The 18,498-nt window shown below is 39.8% G+C and overlaps 1 protein-coding gene across 1 annotated transcript; it reads right to left on the bottom strand.

Moving 5' to 3' along the window:
• Nucleotides 1-465: 465 nt before the first annotated feature.
• On the bottom strand, nucleotides 466-18,375 carry plbd1a (phospholipase B domain containing 1a). Its single transcript, XM_041778510.1, has 11 exons — nucleotides 18,179-18,375; nucleotides 15,275-15,497; nucleotides 14,878-14,961; nucleotides 12,957-13,098; nucleotides 9,283-9,423; nucleotides 8,321-8,465; nucleotides 7,076-7,276; nucleotides 6,713-6,853; nucleotides 4,491-4,676; nucleotides 2,943-3,049; nucleotides 466-1,430 (listed from the first exon to the last, which is right to left on the bottom strand). The coding sequence occupies exons 1-11, from the start codon at nucleotides 18,246-18,248 to the stop codon at nucleotides 1,254-1,256; spliced, it is 1,617 nt and encodes a 538-aa protein (XP_041634444.1). The 5' UTR covers nucleotides 18,249-18,375; the 3' UTR covers nucleotides 466-1,253.
• Between the last annotated feature and the right edge of the window lie 123 nt (nucleotides 18,376-18,498).

Raw genomic sequence — 18,498 nt, 5'->3', positions numbered from 1 at the left:
TAAAATTGGATAAGACAGGGTCAAGGGTCTGCTAGAGTGCCCTCAAATTGGATAAGACAGGGTCAAGGGTCTACTAGAGGGCCCTAAAATTGGATAAGACAGGGTCAAGGGTCTACTAGAGGGCCCTAAAATTGGATAAAACAGGATCAAGGGTCTACTTGAGTGCCCTAAAATTGGATAAGACAGGGTCAAGGGTCTACTAGAGTGCCCTAAAATTGGATAACGCAGGTCAAGTGTCTACTAGACTTTATTGTCCCTAACAGTGGACAAAAGTTGGGTGACTACTCAGGACATGTTCATTAGAGAATCAAATAAATAAAATCAAAGTAAATTTTTGTCAAATCACAGGGGTTTTCACTTGTTTCAAAAGGGAAGGAGCCCAGCAACAAGATGTATTCCTCACTTCAGTTCAGATCATCAAAACCAAAAGACATCAAAAAGCCAAGAACACAGACAGGACTGCCCTCAAAAACTTTAATAAAAACTTTAAAATGATACACGATAAAGACATGTAACATCACAGTTCATATTCACGGTAAAAATAGGCTTATAAAAACACAAAACTGAGAAAATCTCAATTTGCACCATGTAAGAAATAAACAGATAAATCACAGCCCCTGAAAACTCCACCGCCCTGAGTCGGACATTGCATTGATTGTTTGATTCAAAGAAAATCAAAGTATGAAGACATTCATGCTAAAAAGAGTTAAAGACAGCAAAACCACCAGTTTTAGTGCTAAAATCATAAAACCACTCTTTTTGTGTAAGGCACATTTAGTTAAATACATAAAAAACAGCTGATTTCTTTCACATATAAGGTAGGGACGTCCTGATATTTTGTGGCACTGGTTTGATACCACTAAAGTAAGCAGGGAAACTCCGGCTCCTCTTTAGCTTCACCCACTTGTTGTCAATGTTTTTGTGCAATATAAGCAGTGATTTAGTTTCTATTATAGGTTAAAAATGGCTGAAGATCTGTAGGGTTTTAAAGCTTTTCAAATCTATAACAATAATAATAATACTATTATTAAAGTGTTGACATTTCTGACAAGCTTATTCCAGAGTTAATCATCTCATAAACATACAGATGCACATTCTTTAGAAAATTGATTAAAGTCTAATTGGCAGTTTTTGGACTTTATCACATAGAAGGAGGTTCTTTAAAAAAAACGAATGCTTTTGGACGCAAGTAGTCAAAATAAAAATGCTGATGTCATTCACACCTCTGAAATCATCCCACGCACCCGCTCAGGTCACGGCCTGAACAGAAGAGGCTGCATCCTGACAAAGGTGAAGTTGTAGTACGTGGGCAGACCCTGGTGACTGATGCTGCTGAAGTTTCCCCAGGAGAACGGGGGCAGTCCTCCCTGAGTGGTCGGCCCATTCAACGCCTCCGCAGTGAATTTCTCCGCCATGAGGAAATCAGTCACCTGGAACAAAACAACACGGTGCAGAGAAGAGAAAAAAAAACGCTCTTAAAGCAACAGTACGTCACATTATTCATTTGGGCTGAAATAACATTTTTACATCATTCTACGTCACTTGAACTATAAAAATGAAAAATACAGTACACAGTAAACACAGTGCAGCCCATCCAGCCTCTACAGGCATGTCTGATTTAGGAGGCTGCAGCCAATGGAGTGGGCTTTTTAAAGTGGATTACATCACAGAAGCCCACTTAATGTGGTCCCAATCTAAAGGTTCCTTCAAATTCAGCCTTCTTACGCCATCCCTTTAAATCCATGTCCCATCATATCCAAGATTCTTTGCACACAATTTTCCATTTATTAAAAAAAAAAAAAAAAGACATTTACAACAGGATGGCAGTGAGGTTATGAGTTGGCATTCAGGATGCAAATAGTTATGAAACATGAGTTAATTAAAAATGCAACAAAGTGAAGGTATAAAATTAGGTAGAGAGCAGAAAAAAAAAGATTAAACCTGGCATTATCTGGATCAAGATGTTTAGCCTATATTTTGTCATTTACTAATATTTCTTTTTTTTTAACATATTTTAGTGTTTTCTTGAATTTTGTTAGCTCTGTCATGCAGATTAAGGTCATGGGTCTGCTTTTCATAAATCTACATTTGTGGATGAGCAGTTCTGCATTAATAATAAGGGTAAAGTGAATCAGCCTGTTGCGATGCAGCTGTGGAAGTTGCTAGAGAGAAGGGGCAAATGTTACAATAACAATAAGGTTGTGACCTGCTGGTGACACAAATGGGGAATCCTCTTCAGGCTAAGCCGCCTCATTTCAGTGCTGAATGAGTGGTCTGTGCTGAGTGCAGAGGCTGGGTCCCTTAAAAGCTGCAATGTTTGATTTGAGAAACATTTTTCTTCCATAGGAATGTCTTTGCCGCTTCCTGCCATCTTTAATTTATGAAACCGAATCCCACCATGAACTACAATCACCATGCTAACATGGTCAAATCAAACTTTATTTATATAGGGCCTTTCATACACAGGGCAACACAATTTAGAAGAAAAGCAACCCCTATACCAGTGATCATCAACTGGCGGCCCGAGGGCCACATCAGGCCCCCCATCTTCCTTTCTGGCCCCTAGAACGTTATTAGAACAGCCCTAGAGATATTCAGCCAATCGCCCCCTTGTGGTTGGCTATGGTACAAGGGCTGATCTTACTTTTAGAGGCTAAAAATGGCAAACATTTGAAATAAAATCAATTATTTTTTAAAGTAAGTTAATTAGATTAAAATGTCTCTTAATTTAAGTTTATTTGAAAATCCAGCCCTCAAAGCATCCATCAAGGAAAAACCTGGCCCTTGTGCAAATGTAGTTGATGACCCCTACCCTACTCTATCGTAGTAGTGCACATCCAGGACATGATTTATAAAGTTAGAGCAAGGGAAAAAAAATATCAAAACATGAAAAAAGTAAAGTTTTAACCTGCTTCTCAAAATGCCCAGTGTTGGAGGATTACCTTGGTGTCATAGCATCCAGATGGAGAAGGCTTCTCTGTCCTCAGGTCTCCACGGCAACAGACAGTCTTGCAGGGGTCCCCCTTAGAGTACGGATCCTTCTTGTAATCTGAAAGCAAAAGAAAGTATACCACTGTTTTCTTAAAAAATATGCCATTATTTCCTTATGATAGAGAAAAAGTTGTAAATGGGCTCAGCTACCTCATTAGCTCACCTTGAAGTATCCCAGCATGCTTTGGGCAGCCAATCAAGAGTATTTAACCACATAAACGGAGAACTTTCATCTCTTAGAGCCAAAACACTTCAGACTTTTCAGACTTTGATAATCACATCCTTGTGTTTAAATTGTTGTACATATTTCAGATTTGCTCCATAACACACTCCCCTACATACACTATATGGACAAAAGTATTTGGCCACATCTGTAAATTATTAAATTCAGGTGTCTCAATCAGATCTGTTAAACGGGTCATTCTGAAGAGCTCAGTGACTTCAAGTGTGGTACTGTAAAGGATGCCACCTTGGAAATAAGACAGTTTGTGAAATTTCATCCCTGCTGGATATTCTGCAGTCAACTTTAAGGGATATAAGAAATTGGAAGCGTTTAGGAACAACAGCAACTCAGCCACGACATAGAAGACCATGTAAGATAAAAGAGCAGGGTCAGTGCTAAAGCATGCTGCTGATTCCATAGCTGGAGAGTTCTGAACTTCCAGTGGCATTAATGGAAGCACAGAAGCTGTACGGCCGGAGATTCATGAATGAGTTTCCATGGCTGAGCAGCTGCATGCAAGCCTCACATCGCCAAGTCTAATGCCAAGCGTCAAGCGAGTGGTGTCAAGCACACCGACACTGGACTGTGGAGGAGAGGAAATGTGTTCTGTGGAGTGATGAATCATGCCTCACTGTTTGGCAGTCAGATGGGTAAGTCTGAGTTTGGAGGATGCTGGGAGAACGTTACCTGCCTGACTGCAATGTCCCAACTGTGAAGTTTGGTGGAGGAGGGATAATGGTATGGTGCTGTTTTGGGTTTGGATGAGGCCCCTTATCTCCAGTGAAGGGCCATCTTAATGCTTCAGCATACCAAGACATTTTGGACATGCTATGCTTCCAACTTTGAGGCAACAGTTTGAAGAAGGCCCTTTTCTATTACAGCTGATTGTACCCCAGAGCACAAAGCAAGGACTCTAAAGACTTGGACTGATGAGGTCGACTGGGCTGCCTATCAGGCATCAGTGTCTGACCTCATAAATGCTCTACAGAATGAATGGGCATAAATTCCTACAAAATCTTGTGGAAAGGCTTCAAAGAAAAATGGGGGCTGTTGTTGCTGCAAAAGGGGGCCAACTGCATATTAAAGTACATATAATCAAATACAATGTCACTACATACCCTGTTAATATAATGGTCAGGTGTCCGAATACTTATGTCCATAACATTATAATCAAACAGATTCTAACATTTTAAACATGAACAAAACATTGAACATTTAACAACTTTACACCACACAGGATTGGGGACTGAAAAAAATCTCACTAGTGATAACGCACCGTTGAACCTCATGATGAACTTTAAAGAGTCCAGGTCCTTCACGTTGGCCTGGTCCCGTCTGAAGATCTTTGCTCTGGGACACAGATCGTAGGAAAAGTCTTCTCCAAACTCCTGCCACATCTGGACGTAACCGCTCAGGGTGTAGATCTTCTTATGAAAGGGGACGTTGTAAGACGGCCAGTAACCTGAAGGAAGCGTATAACATGAATTACTTTAATGTCCAGATCAAACACATCCATTAACAGGGCTCCTTACATGTGCACATTCCTCATAGTTTGTCACAGATAGACAGGTTATCGGTGGTGAGGATGGGTGACATGAGATCTACATACACACTTACGGTATTTAAAAGAGTCATAAACAGGACACAGTGCAGGGGCGTACAACCGCTAGGCGGTAGTTCTAGTTAATTAATCACGCATTCATGAGAAATTACATCGAAGTATTTCTGTTTATTCTGTGTCTAATATCCTATCATGCATAAAGGAATCTTATTCTAGTCAGCCTCTGAGTAGAGTCTTGTTGTCTCCTTGTTTTCACGAGTAAAAAGTGCTTTCAAAAAAGATAACAAAAGCAGCAGTATCATTCTTGTGAAACTTGCATTTGTGTTTATGAAAGCAGCAGCTGCTGGCTAGATGTCAGATCTCAGAAAAGGTGATGTTTCAGGTGATGACATGTAAGACCAAGAGACAAAAACACATGTTCGAAACTGAGCCCGTGTTTCAAACAATATGCTGTTGTTTTATAACTGATAATAAAAAAGTGCAGCTGAATTCAAAGTTTGGAGGGTATTTTTTCTCCTGTATGGGATTTATTAATTTAAGTCTTATTAATAGGGATGCACTAATGCATTACAAATTCTTCTACAGTCATGGACGAAAGTATTGGCACCCCTGGATTTTGTCCAGAAAATACACCATTTCTCCCACAAATTGTTGCATTAACATATGTTTTTGGTATACACATGTTTATTTTCTTTATGTGCATTTGAACAACCCAAAAAAAAAACAGAAGAAAAAGCCAAAATTGACAGAATTTTACACAAAACTCGAAAATGGGCTGGACAAACTTATGGGCACTCTTTTAAAACTGTGGGTAAATAATTTTATTTCAAGCATGTGATGCTCATTTAACCTTACCTGTGGCAGTAACAGGTGCTGACCATATAGAAATCACACCTGAAGCCACTTAGAATGTCTAAAAGTTGACTCAACCTTTGTGTTATGTGCCTGTGTGTGTCACAATACGCATGGAGAAGAGAAAGAAGAGCCCAGAATTGTCTGAGGACTTAAGAAGCAAAATAGTGGAAAAATATGAACAATCTCAAGGTTACAAGACCTGAGTACCTGAGTAAGCCTCAATCCTTCTGGCAGAACATTTTGTGGACAGATGAGACTAAGGTAGAGCTTTTTGGAAAAGGCAAATCATTCTATTGAACACAGTACCTACAGTCAAACATGGTGGAGGTTCAAAGATGTTCTGGGGTTGTTTTGCTGCCTCTGGCACTGGGTGCCTTGACTGTGCAAGGAATCATGAAATCTGGAGACTATCAAAAGTTTTTGGGCCACAATGTAGGTCCTAGTGTCAGAAAACTGGGTCTGACTCAGATGTCATGTGTGTTCCAGCAGGACAATGACCGAAACAAACCTCAAAAAGCACCAAGAAATAGTTGGAGACAAAGCGCTGGGGAGTTCTAAAGTGGCCAGCAGTGAGTCTGGATCTAAATCCCATTGAACACCTATGGAGAAATCTCTAAATTGCTGCTGCAAGAAGGCACCCTTCAAATCTGACAGACCTGGAGCAGTTTGTAAAAGAAGAGTGGTCCAAAATTCCAGTTGAGAGGTGTAGGAAGCTTGTTAATGGTTATAGCAAGCGATTGTTTTCAGTTGTTTTTTCCTAAGGGTTTGCAACCAAATATTAAGTTGAGGGTGCCAACAATTTTCTTCAGCCCATTTTTTGAGTTTTGTGTAAAATTATGTCAATTTTGGCTTTTTTCTTCTGCTTTTTAGTGTTATTCCAATGCACATAAAGGAAATAAATGTGTATACCAAAAACATTTGTAATTGCAACAATTTCTGGGAGAAAAGGTGTATTTTCTGTAAAAATTCCAGGGGTGCCAATACTGTCATCCATGACTGTGCATCACACTTATATCAATTATAAAATGCTGTATATAGTTTAAATGTAAAAATGGAATCACATTCATTGATCGTATCGGTACCTCTGCGGAGAGCCTGAGTCTGGTCTGAGTACTCCACCAGCCCGGGGATCTGCTCCACCACCGTCAGAGCGCCATCAGAAACACTGACGCCCAACTTGAGCTTACTGCGGTCCAACACCATGTACTGATTATTATAGGTCCCTGCAGGGCAGAGGGTGGAAGAAAAAAGCTTGTTTAATGACTCAAGCTTCTGATCAGATCATTAGTTCTAAGATTTTATCATGAAACATGCAAAACTTCAACAATCTTTCACACCAGTCTGATTCAAATAAAAAGGTCATAACTTACTTTTAATGATGTTCTGGTAAATTTTGTCTTTATTAAACCATTTTAACAGTATTTAAAGCTTTATGAATCACCAACCCGAGTTGTGCATAGAGAAAGTTTTGGCCCACTCCTCTCCATTGTGAGCCAAACTGTGAGCCAGGCGGACCCTCTGCCAGGCCAGCAGACTTTTAGGAGTGATGAGGTCGAACAAGGAGGAGTTGAAGACGTTGTTGGTGGTCTGTGTCATCATGAGTCCACTGCCAAGGAGGTAGAAATCATCCAGAGACACCAAGAACCCTGAAGAGGAAGAAAAGCTGTGATACAACCATAGACTGGAGAAAGTTCTACATGAAGCCTGACTGAAGGGGGCTACAGTCCTATAAGTACTGACCGGGATACCCAGTCTCTACGATGTTTGGTGCTTGACTCTCTGCCCCCATATTTCCCATATTTTTCTCTTCAGCTGTCCCATCTAAATAAAGGCAAAAACAATCCTCAAAAGAAAGGTATAAACCTGCTGATCTGTCGCTGTATCTCCTTCAAATATTTGGGGGTGCACATGGACAGCAAAGTCACCTGGGGCCCCAACTTGGTGAAGAAGGCCCACCAATGGCTGTATTTCCTGAGGAAACTAAAACGAGCAGAGCTGGGCACCCCGGTCCTCACATGTTTCTACAGGCTGCAGACAGAAAGGCCCTGTAGTGGGAGGTTAAGACTGCATAGAAGATCACAGGGGGCAGCTTCACAGCAGTCTGTGACATCTACATGTAGAAGCAGATGTAGAAATAAAGCTGGCAGTATCATGAAAGACCCCACCCATCCTTCACATGGACTGTTTGCTCCCCTCCCTTCTGGCAGGAGGCTGCGCAGCATCCAAGCCAAAACAACCAGGCTTAAGAACAGCTTCTTGTTATTGTTTTGAATGAGAGCCCCCTGGTTGCAGAATGTGCATACAATGCATTTAGGCTTCCTTACAAACAGCTACACCGAGCTGATTCAGCCATATCAGTCACACCTCTTATTATGCAGAACTCATGTCCTTTCAAAACCATAACAGGCGAGCTTTATTAAAGACAATCCTCCTGCGCAGGTATGAACTACTCTGACCAAAACCGGTTCTTAACAAAGCTGTAAACATGATAAATAAGCCGTTACGTCTAGTGCTGCTGCAGCCTCAGGTAGACCCTCAAGGAACTGCTGTTTGTCTACTCTTCTGCATTGGCTTCATTTTTCAACCCTCAAGGTTGGACTTGGACTCATTCTCCCATAGTTATCGTGCCAGTCACTGACACTGCAGTCTTTGTTCACTTGTTAAAGAGTGAATTTCTGAAGCGTACTTACCAGGGTAGCTGCTGAAGGACAGTCTCCCCGTGGCTGTGTTAGGGTCAGAGATGTTGAAATCCCAGTGTTTGTAGATCCTCAACGTGGCGGCGTACGTGTACCAGCTGGAGTGGGCAAACAGGAGGTTCTCATAACCGGGCAGCAGCTGATGGAGGGGAGAGAAAATGAAGAAAAGAGGCATATTTCATTGTAAAGTCTGACAGGAGGAAGTTGAAAGAAAGTTCACCAAAAGATAACTCAGTGCAAATGCATACTGTATGACTGTGTGCTCTTACAAAACTGAGGGAGACTGTGCTTTCAAGGCTGTAGTTTTTAAACTCTACAAGTGTCTCATTCTATTGGGACCTTACAAATAAGCTGGATCGTCAAATTGAATGATGGGAGCAGCAGCAGCAGATGCTACCAGGTGAACACATACAGTAGGTCACTCCCAGCTTCCAATATGTCCGATCATGTATTTCTAATAAATATTGGCTGATGCTTTCCTGGGGTTCCCTTAATGAAAACATTGCTAAGTCTGATGTATTCTGTAAAGGCCACAATGGTAGCCAATGAAGCACCGCCATTTTAATTTCTTTTTTTGTTGTAATCTCTGGCTCATCTTTTTAATATTTCACGGTGGAGGACTCTGTGACGTCTGCTCTCGAAACGTGCTACATAAACAAACTTAATTTACATATTTACTTACTGTAGGGCAGATGGACTCATCTGACTCATCTGTTTTGTATGTCTGGCTAATCTTAAACCACAAAACACACATTTCCTCTCATGCAACTGTGAGTGTAGGAGTTTGTCTGTTTCCCTTCATCTGTCAGGACATCACAGTGAGGAGGAGAAGTGTTGTCTTACACTAAAATTTAAGAATATTGTCTGTTTTTCCTCTAGGGCTCCTGAAATCATCAATTTGGACTACACTGTATGGATACAGCTTTGTCTTGAGTGTAACTTGTTTTATCTCTGACCTTGATGAGAGCAGAGCAGTGCCCCATCCCTGGAAGTTTGAAGTCCTTGGGCCGATGGTTAGAATCAGGAACCAGGGCAGGGATCAGATCCAGCAGGTCTCCCACTGAATTTAGGAACTGAACGTCAAACAGGGACAGAGGCTACGAGGAGAGGGCAGCAGATACGCCGAGGTTAGAAAGAAGATATTATGCAGAGAAGAGATTATGCAACAGCAAGACATCCTCCGGTCTAAAACCTACCAAGACTGGGTTAAAACCTAGAATATGGCTGACTGCAGCTATCTGGGATGCCTGTTGAAATGCCTGACTGAGTTGTGTGTTCTGGAAAAATTGAAGGACCCTTAAAGTTTAAAACACAAAGCCCTGTCTGTAGGAAACAGCTAACCTGACATGCCAGATCAACTGAATTTATTTCACTCTCATGTGGGAAAGCTCCCATAGGAAGCATTTGGGAAAGGAAGGACTTTTCAAAAATCTTCAGCTGGTTGGAGGGACGTTCTGTCCGTCACATTCATGACAAGCTATCAGAGCGACAAATGATGTTGTGCGCATGTGGCCACCACTGCCTTAAATTGTTAATGGCAGAGCTTCATGCGAAACAGATACCAATGCCACTCAGGAGACATGCAAAAAAAACTCTGTGCCAAGACAAGCTTTCGGTTTGACTCTTTGTGCTTGTTTTAAAAAGACATGTAGCCCAATTCCGATTACACTGCTGCTTTCCTACAGCTACACCCGAGCTAACGGGTACCGCGGAAGTAGCCTCTGGATCCACTGGAAAACTCCACTGTAATGATTGCAAACCCATGCCGAAACAGAGTGGGAGATGAGCAACAAAATCTTTTCCGTCACTGAAAGCTTTCAGTTTTGCTCTGCCCTTGTTTTTATAAAGAGATGTCCCATTCTGACCAAACTGCCGCAGGCTTTCAGTACAAATAAACCCCACCCCATTTTGGCACCTTGACTCGTGTTTCACATGCATAAAGTAGATTTTAAACTTGTTTAAAACAGGGGTTCTCAAACTTTCCAGCCCGAGACCCCCAAAAAAGAGGTGCCAGAGACTGGGGACCCCCGCTGTACCTGAAGGTGGTTGAACACAGCCATGAACATTCAAGAAAAGTCATGTGTAAACAAGGCCATCCTAAGGGGGGATAAAGGGGAGAGCTTTCTGGAGCCCAGCCAAACTGGGGGGCCATGGAGGTCAGAAATATCATGGTCCGTTTTAAAGTTAAGCTGCAATATCAACATTTAATTGTATTTTATCTGAATAATAACCGCTCTTTTAATTCAATTATGCTATAGTATAAAGATGTCTTAAAAATGTCAACCCCTTTCCATAAAAACAGAATTAAAATGGGTTAAAAATGACTGAAATGGGTTGAAAATTGCTAAATTTGTGGTAAAGGTGGTGAAATTGGATTTAAAAGTAGCAGAAATTGATTAAAAAGTGGCAAAATAGGCAAAAAGTAGCCAAAATAGGTTTATGTCGAAAACACATGATATAAAAAGTGGTAAAAGGGCTCAAATGTGGCAATATTGGGTTAAAAGTAAAAGAAATTGGGGGAAAAGGTGGTGAGATGGGATTTAAAAAGTAGCAGAAATGGGTGGAAAAAGTGGTGGAAGGTAGGCTTGGGTGGTATCCACTTTTTAACACAGTCATACCCTCCCCAAATTTTACCGGGGTATACGGTATTACCGCCAACGCCAACGCCAACGTGCACATTGCTGATGGCATTCCATGGCGCACGAGTTTCTATGCGTGGGTATGTATGTGCACGTTTGTCGTTTGCCAAATTGGGCTGACATCATTAACAGAAATTCTTTCATCACCTCTGAAGCATCTTCACACAGACACAGTGGTGCTACAGTTGGAATGGACACAGACTCTCAAGGCATTTTTTTTTAAATAAACATGCGCCCTTTTTAAGCAGTACTGTCTTCATGACAGTGACTAAAGCAATAACATGCCTATCTATTAATACCCCGGCATATGATATGACTCATTTCTAGCTGGAAGTGATTTTAAGCTGAAGCCTCTGTTTTCACACCTTACAGGCGAGAAGAGATAAGGCAGAATGAACTCATCCTTCGTCTCCTTTTTCCTCTCTCTCTCTCCCTCGCTCTCTTTCTCTCTGTGTCTCTGTGCGTAATACCTTACATATATGACATCTTTACCCTATTGTACGAGGAAAAATTGAAATAAAAATCCTCAACTGTTATAATACAGCATTTATGAGTGTGAAGCAATGTCCCGTGTGCTTCTTAACAGATAAAGATCTGCCTTAATTATTTATGTTCGCGTTGTGCAGCGTGGGAAAACTCTGTTGCCACGAGTTTAAAAACTCCAGTATAGCTCTGAGCGCCTTCATCATTTGCCAAATTGAAATGAAATCATAAGCAGGATTTCATATATCATGTTAAAGCATCCTCACACGCTGGCAGTGGTGCTGCTGGTGGAGAGAGACATGTTTTCACGGCATTTGTGTAAAAACTTGCACTCATCACATGGCCCTGTCTTAATGACGGTAATTGAGACAATACTGTGGCTGTTTTTTAATACCCCAGTATATGGTATTACCGCCCATTCCTAGTGGAAGGGGTTTTAAAATGACAAAAGGCTTAAAAGTGGAAGATATTGGAAGGAAAAGTGGTGAAATGGGATTAAAAGTATGGGAATTGGGTTTAAAGTGGCAAAAGTTGGTGGGAAAAAGTGATGAAAACTAAAATGGGACAAAAAAGTGAGAAAAAAATGGTTTAAACTGGCAAAGAAAACACAGAAAAATACACAAAGTAGCAGAAATTAGTTCAACTGGCAAAAAATGGGCATAACAAATGGAAAAGTGGTTAAAATGAGAGTGAAAAGGGGTAAAAAGTGGCAATAATGGGTCAACAGAGGCAATAATAGGCTAAAGTTGCAAAAATTGATTTAGAAGTGTCAAAATGGACAGCAGAAGCAGTGGAACAGTTTCAAAAGAGGGAAAAAAGGCTTAGAAGTAGATGAAAGTGGCAGAAAAGATGGTGAAATTGAATTAAAGGTAAAGTGGCAAAAACATGTTAATAGTGGCACAACTTGAAGGGGAGAAGTGATGAAAATTGAATAAAATGTGGCAAAAATCAGTAAAGAGGCAAAAATAGGCAAATAATAGTGGCAAAATTGTGTGTGTGTGGGGGGGGGGTGTTAAATGCTATGGATATTTTAAAACTACTTTGATTTCAGCATAAATCTCACTAAAAGCCCATGTTTTTATTTCACATTTAAATAATGTAATGAATATATTTTCATAAAATTTGGTAAAATATACAGTTTGAAATAATAATTTAAATCCATATATATCTATAGATCTATATATATCTATAGATATATATAGATCTATAGATATATAGGGAGACCACAGGTTTATAATACAGACACCAGCTATTTCAAGTGTGCCTTCGGATATTTTAGTATAAAGTGTGATATAAGGTCATACGTTCTGTTTGTAGTTCTGGTTCCTCATTTTAAAAAAGAACCATACTGTACTTCCATATTTTCTCTTCTGCATGAAACATTCATAGGCAGCTTCAAAGCCTTGTTTGAACAGGCATTTTGCTGCTTCTGTGTCTGTTCAGAGAGCTGTTTCTCTTACTAGCCCAAAGTAAACACCAGTGATAATGCTGAGTAGCTCCCATCACACCTTCTTTCCTTGTTTCTTGGCCCAGTCTGCAGCTCCGGCCTGCAGCCCGTCCATCTGAGCCACGATGAACCCGGCGTGTCTCCACAGAGGATCAGAGCCTTGGTTCAGTCTCACCTGCTCTCTGGTCCATGCATCCTGCTTCCTGTGAGAACAGCGGTGACATTTACTCTTCACTCCTGGCATTATTTGTCTAAAATACTCGCTGAACTGAGCTCACTGTCAAAAGATGTGACTTACTGTATGTTAGAGCACCGGCCCTGACAGATGAACCAAAATGAACCGTGACAGAAAAACAGTTTGTCAAATTATATTATGCTTGTCAGTGCCAATCTTTGTAATTTTGATGAGCGATTGAAATATAAAGTATAGAAGCTTTATCTTCCAAGGTTCCCAAACTTTCCAGCCTGTGACCCCCAAAATTACAGTCCCAGAGACTGGGGACTATTCTCATTCTCATGGATTATTTCATATAGCGCAGCACATCCTGCTGACAGCACAGCTGGAAAAAAAGGAGAGCCTTTTCAAAATAATATTCCAATTTCTCTTTTTCAAATCCATCGGCTTCTTGGAAATGGTTAGACCTACATCAATCTTTTTTAAGCTTTAACATGGAAACATGCTTAAATGAACAGCTGATGGAGGAGAAAGGAGCGTTAATGGACTGAAGTTTCTGTGTGAAAACTTTCAAAAAATAGACATATTTCATATTTATATTATTACATTAAATCATATTATACTATTATACATTACAAAATCTGCAGGACTGCATGTACAAAATGACTCAACAGCACGCTTGCAAAAACTGAAAAAAAATTTGTCATACTATGAATTTTATTGTTATATAGTAATATATATAAAGAAATCTGCAGGAGTGCATGTACAAAATGACTCAATTACAGCATGCCTGTTAAAACTTTAAGAAAATACAGACATATTTTGAATATTATTATTATATGTTAGATTATTAAAGAAATCTGCAGGAGTGCATGTACAAAATGACTCACTAAAAGCATGTGTGTGGAAAAATTAAAAATAAATTAGACATATTTTGTATATTATCATATGCTATATTATTAAATATTAAGAAATACACATGACTGCACATACAAAATGATCACTAACAGCATGTGTGTGAAAAATTAAAAAAAAATGTTGACATATTTTGTATATTAATATATGCTATATTATTAAATATTTAGAAAAACATAAGTGAAAGTACAAAATGACTTTATAGCAGCATTAACACTTTTCAGGAGTTCATGTTTAGTTGCTAGCTCTTTGTAATGAACCCAGTAAAGGCTGATAATTAAGCTATGACTTTTTAATTTGTACTGTTTTTATTCCAAGGGTATTTTATTTTCTGCTTGGATAAAAGCCTGATGTAATTTGAAAGAAAATCAGGAACTTCTGGTGATCGAAAAAGCCAACACAGCTTAACCACAGAAAAAAAGAACTTCCTAGGGACAGAGAATTAAATAAAAATGGCTCAAGTGCACAGTTAAAAGGTTAAATGTTTGATATAATAATATAGGGATTCAGTGAGGCTGAGCTGTCTGAGTTTTATTTGAGTTAATTTGATGCTACACTGAGTAATATCTAGCTGCCGCCCCACTACTGTAACTGAACTAAGGCGTGTCTAAAAGGACAAACAGCATGAAAATGCTATTCTAAAATTAAACACCATAATGTCAGACCTTAGACTCATAGTGAGTAATATGCCAACTTGAACAGCCCTACTTAAAACCTTTATATCTTACATCCTATTGACAAATGTTTAATTCTGACAGTTCTGAGAAGAACTGAAAAGGGAAATTTTCAACACAAGCTCAACAATCAAATAAGAGGATATGAAAGATGATGACAGGGACGTGTCTCCGCAGGTTTAAAATTGTTTTTACCAAGAAAAGAGAACATGACTCACTCCATAAAACTCTGAACAGCAGCGAGGATCTTTGGGTCTGTGATCAGCTGAGGATACTTGTTGACGTAATTATCCATCATCTGCCTAAAGAGAGGATGGCAGATACAGTTACATAAACGCACACAGAGAAACATACAGTGTTCAGAATATTAAAGGTTTACAACAGGGCTGTTTAATCCTCCTGCACAGTAAAACTTTAAACCCAGAGATGTTTAGATTTGATGAGTTTGCATCTTGAGGGAGCCTGTCAAACTATCAAACATTTCTTAATCATTACAGAAGTTGACAAAGGTTGAAGCTGAGCAAGCATGATACTGAGTTTCTGTCTTGACTCAGCAGAGGACTGCACTGGACATGATAAGAGGACTATAAGACTATTGACCACATATCGACTTACTGGGCGGTGAGGAATCCTTCCAGGTAACCAGCCAGGAAGAACGTGAGCTCATCAGTTTCAGGAGTCTGTCCATACCCAGCGTGGACCTCCAGCACGCTCCAGCCTGTGGTGCGCAGGGTGTCGTTCAGATATCCATACGCATCCCCCTCTGTCTCCACCACCCCCTCCTTTAGGATGACCGTCTTCTGAGCAGGGTCCCAGTACACGGTGGCTGTCGTCATCTCTGAGAAAAGATAAAATGAAGACACAGATTCAATAAATTCTCACAGTAAAGACTCCAAACATTCCTCTGAGCAGGAAATTTATCAAACTGTTATGAGTGGCGTTGCCTTGTAAGCTGAGGCAAGTTCTCATAAAGTATCAATCAAATATTCAATAATCATCTTTTTACTTAGTTTTTTGCTTTTAATAATATAAATGTAGATAAAAGTGAATAATATGACTGCTTGGCAGCATCAGCCCTCGAAAACAGCAGTGGCTCTCAAACACTTTTCACATGGAGCACACCTGAACTAACACAGCTTATCAGTTAGATAAGATTTCCAAAGATCTCCCATTAAATGGAACCATACCAGAAAGCTCATAAATTAATGAAGAAATTAGCCATACATCATGTCATGGTTCAACATGCTAGAGACCCACTGGAGCCCTTAAAAGAATGCATTTAGGTTATTCTGCAAGAACCACAGCCCTTCAGTTTACATAACACCAAGGTTGCCAAACTTCCAACACACGTCTTAACAGGGCAGTGATGTGTTTTATAATGAAAACAAAAGGTTACATTAATAATTGATGGAGCCCAAAAGAACAGAAACTCTAACAAACTTTATCTCTTTAGAAAGGTCCAAAAGAGAGAATTGTAGCCATCATAAATGGCAAGCATAAACCCACAATTTGTTGAAATTGCAGAAAACAATTAGCAACATTTCAATATGGACTCTCATATTCTTATCAAACAGCTGCCACAAGAGAAAAGAGAGAGTGCTATAGAAATTGCACAAAAACTTTGGCAACTTTTGGCAAAGAGGGTAGAGCAGAGGAGCACTGCATCTAAATTGACGAAAACAAAATTGGCAAATTTTTCAATGTGGGCTCCCTTACTCTGATCTAAAACTGCTGGAATGACAGAAAAAAGAGAGTCCTATCCACATTGCACAAAAATATTGGCAACTTTTGGCAAAGTGTGTAGAGCTGGAAAGGAGCAACAGTTTTCAGCACAGCATCTAAACTGCACAAAACAGTTGGCAACATTTTCATACGGACTCCCGTACCCTAATCTAAAGTTGCCATAAGAGGAAAGAGAGAGTGCTATCCAAATTGCACAAAAATATTGGCAACTTTTGGCAAAGTGTGTAGAGCTGGAGAGGAGCTATGCTTCCAGCATAACATCCTAATTGCACAAAATAGACGGCAACATTTCGATATGGACTCCCGTACCCTAATCTAAAGTTGCCATAAGAGGAAAGAGAGAGTGCTATCCAAATTGCACAAAAATATTGGCAACTTTTGGCAAAGTGTGTAGAGCTGGAGAGGAGCTATGCTTCCAGCATAACATCCTAATTTCACAAAACAGATGGCAACATTTCAATACGGACACGTACCCTAATCAAAAGCTTCCATGAGAGAAAATAGAAAGTGCTATCCAAATTGCACAAAACAATTGGCAACTTTTGGCTAAGTGTGTAGAGATGGAGTGGAGCTACGGTTTCCTGCACAATATCGAAATTGCACAAAACAGATGGCAACATTTCAAATGGTCTCCTGGCCCTTATCAGAAACTGCAATGAGAGAAGAGAGAGTGCTACCCAAATTGCACAAAGTATTTGGCAACATTTCAGTACATACTCCCATACCCTTATCTAGAGCTGCAATGACAGAAAAAAGAAAGTGCTATTCATATTGCACAATAAAATTGGCAACCATTGGCTAAGTGTGTAAAGCTGGAGAGGAGCAACGGTTTCCAGCACAGCATCTAAATTGCACAAAACAGTTGGCAACATTTCAATACGGACTCCTGTACCCCAATCTAAAGTTGCCATGACAGAAAAAAGAAAGTGCTATTCATATTGCGCAAAAATATTGGCAACATTTGGCTAAGTGTGTAGAGCTGGAGAGGAGCAACAGTTTGGCAACAATTGGCAACCAGAGGTGTCAAGTAACGAAGTACAAATACTTCATTACCTTACTTAAGTAGAAATTTTGGGTATCCATACTTTACTGGAGTAATTATTTTTCAGCTGACTTTTTACACTTTAAAAATAACCTCGTTACTCCTATTTCATTTCAGCTTGTTTTCATTCTGGCTTGTCATTGTTAAAAAAAAAAGACCTAAATCCTATCCTAACCTATTTGTGCACATTCTGATCATTAAAAGCCATAATTTACCCAATAATTGCAGTATAGGACTTCCACTTTTGTTGCTGTGTTATCAAACGAGTATCAATATTGTCTGATTTTTATTTGAAGCATACATAAGTTTAAAATTCTGGTATGGACACAACTTTGGCAATAGTTACAATAACAAATTTTAGCAGTGTGCAAGAGCTTGCCTGCATTTTTTCTACAACTGGAAACAAGAAATAACCTGATTATTGATGCATGGGACTTGTATTGTCTACCCTATTTTTGGAGCCACAGGAATGACATAAGTATTGTATCTAAGTGTGACATTCTTGTATCGGGACAGCCCTACATAAAAACATATCCAGTCCAACTTGCCAGATCCCACAGTTTAAATACAGCAGTTGACAGGTGATATTCCTCATAGGACATGAATGACAATCATTGCTTCAGACAAGCACTCTGTCCAACAAACTAGCATTTTATCTAAACCTTAAAACTTAAAGCCAGGGAGCTTTCTCTTTCACAGCCTCACAAGGTAGCACGTTAAGTCGACCTACTTACTGTCAGCACGGACGAAAGTTGACGCTGTAAGAAACAAAAGAAACACAAAAATCCTCCTTAGTGAAAACATGGCTGTTTAAACAGTTAAAATAAAAAAAAAAACACAGAGCAGACACCGGCACAGAGGTTCACCCAAGGAGGTTTGGGCGAGAAGGAAATAGTCGGTCATGTGTTGAAGGGAATTTCTGTGGACCTCTGTGTGGCAACGGAGCAGCACGTTTTCTGATTGGCTGCGAGCTGAAGGAAAAGGGAACAACATGGAGCGTGAGACATTAAACACAGACATGAAATACTAAACACAACCTACAGTCCTTGGAGTG

Source organism: Cheilinus undulatus, linkage group 21, assembly GCF_018320785.1.
Source record: "Cheilinus undulatus linkage group 21, ASM1832078v1, whole genome shotgun sequence".
NCBI classification, from domain to species: Eukaryota; Metazoa; Chordata; class Actinopteri; order Labriformes; family Labridae; genus Cheilinus; species Cheilinus undulatus.
Note: the sequence above shows the minus strand (reverse complement) of the source record. Positions and strands in the feature narration are given on the sequence as shown.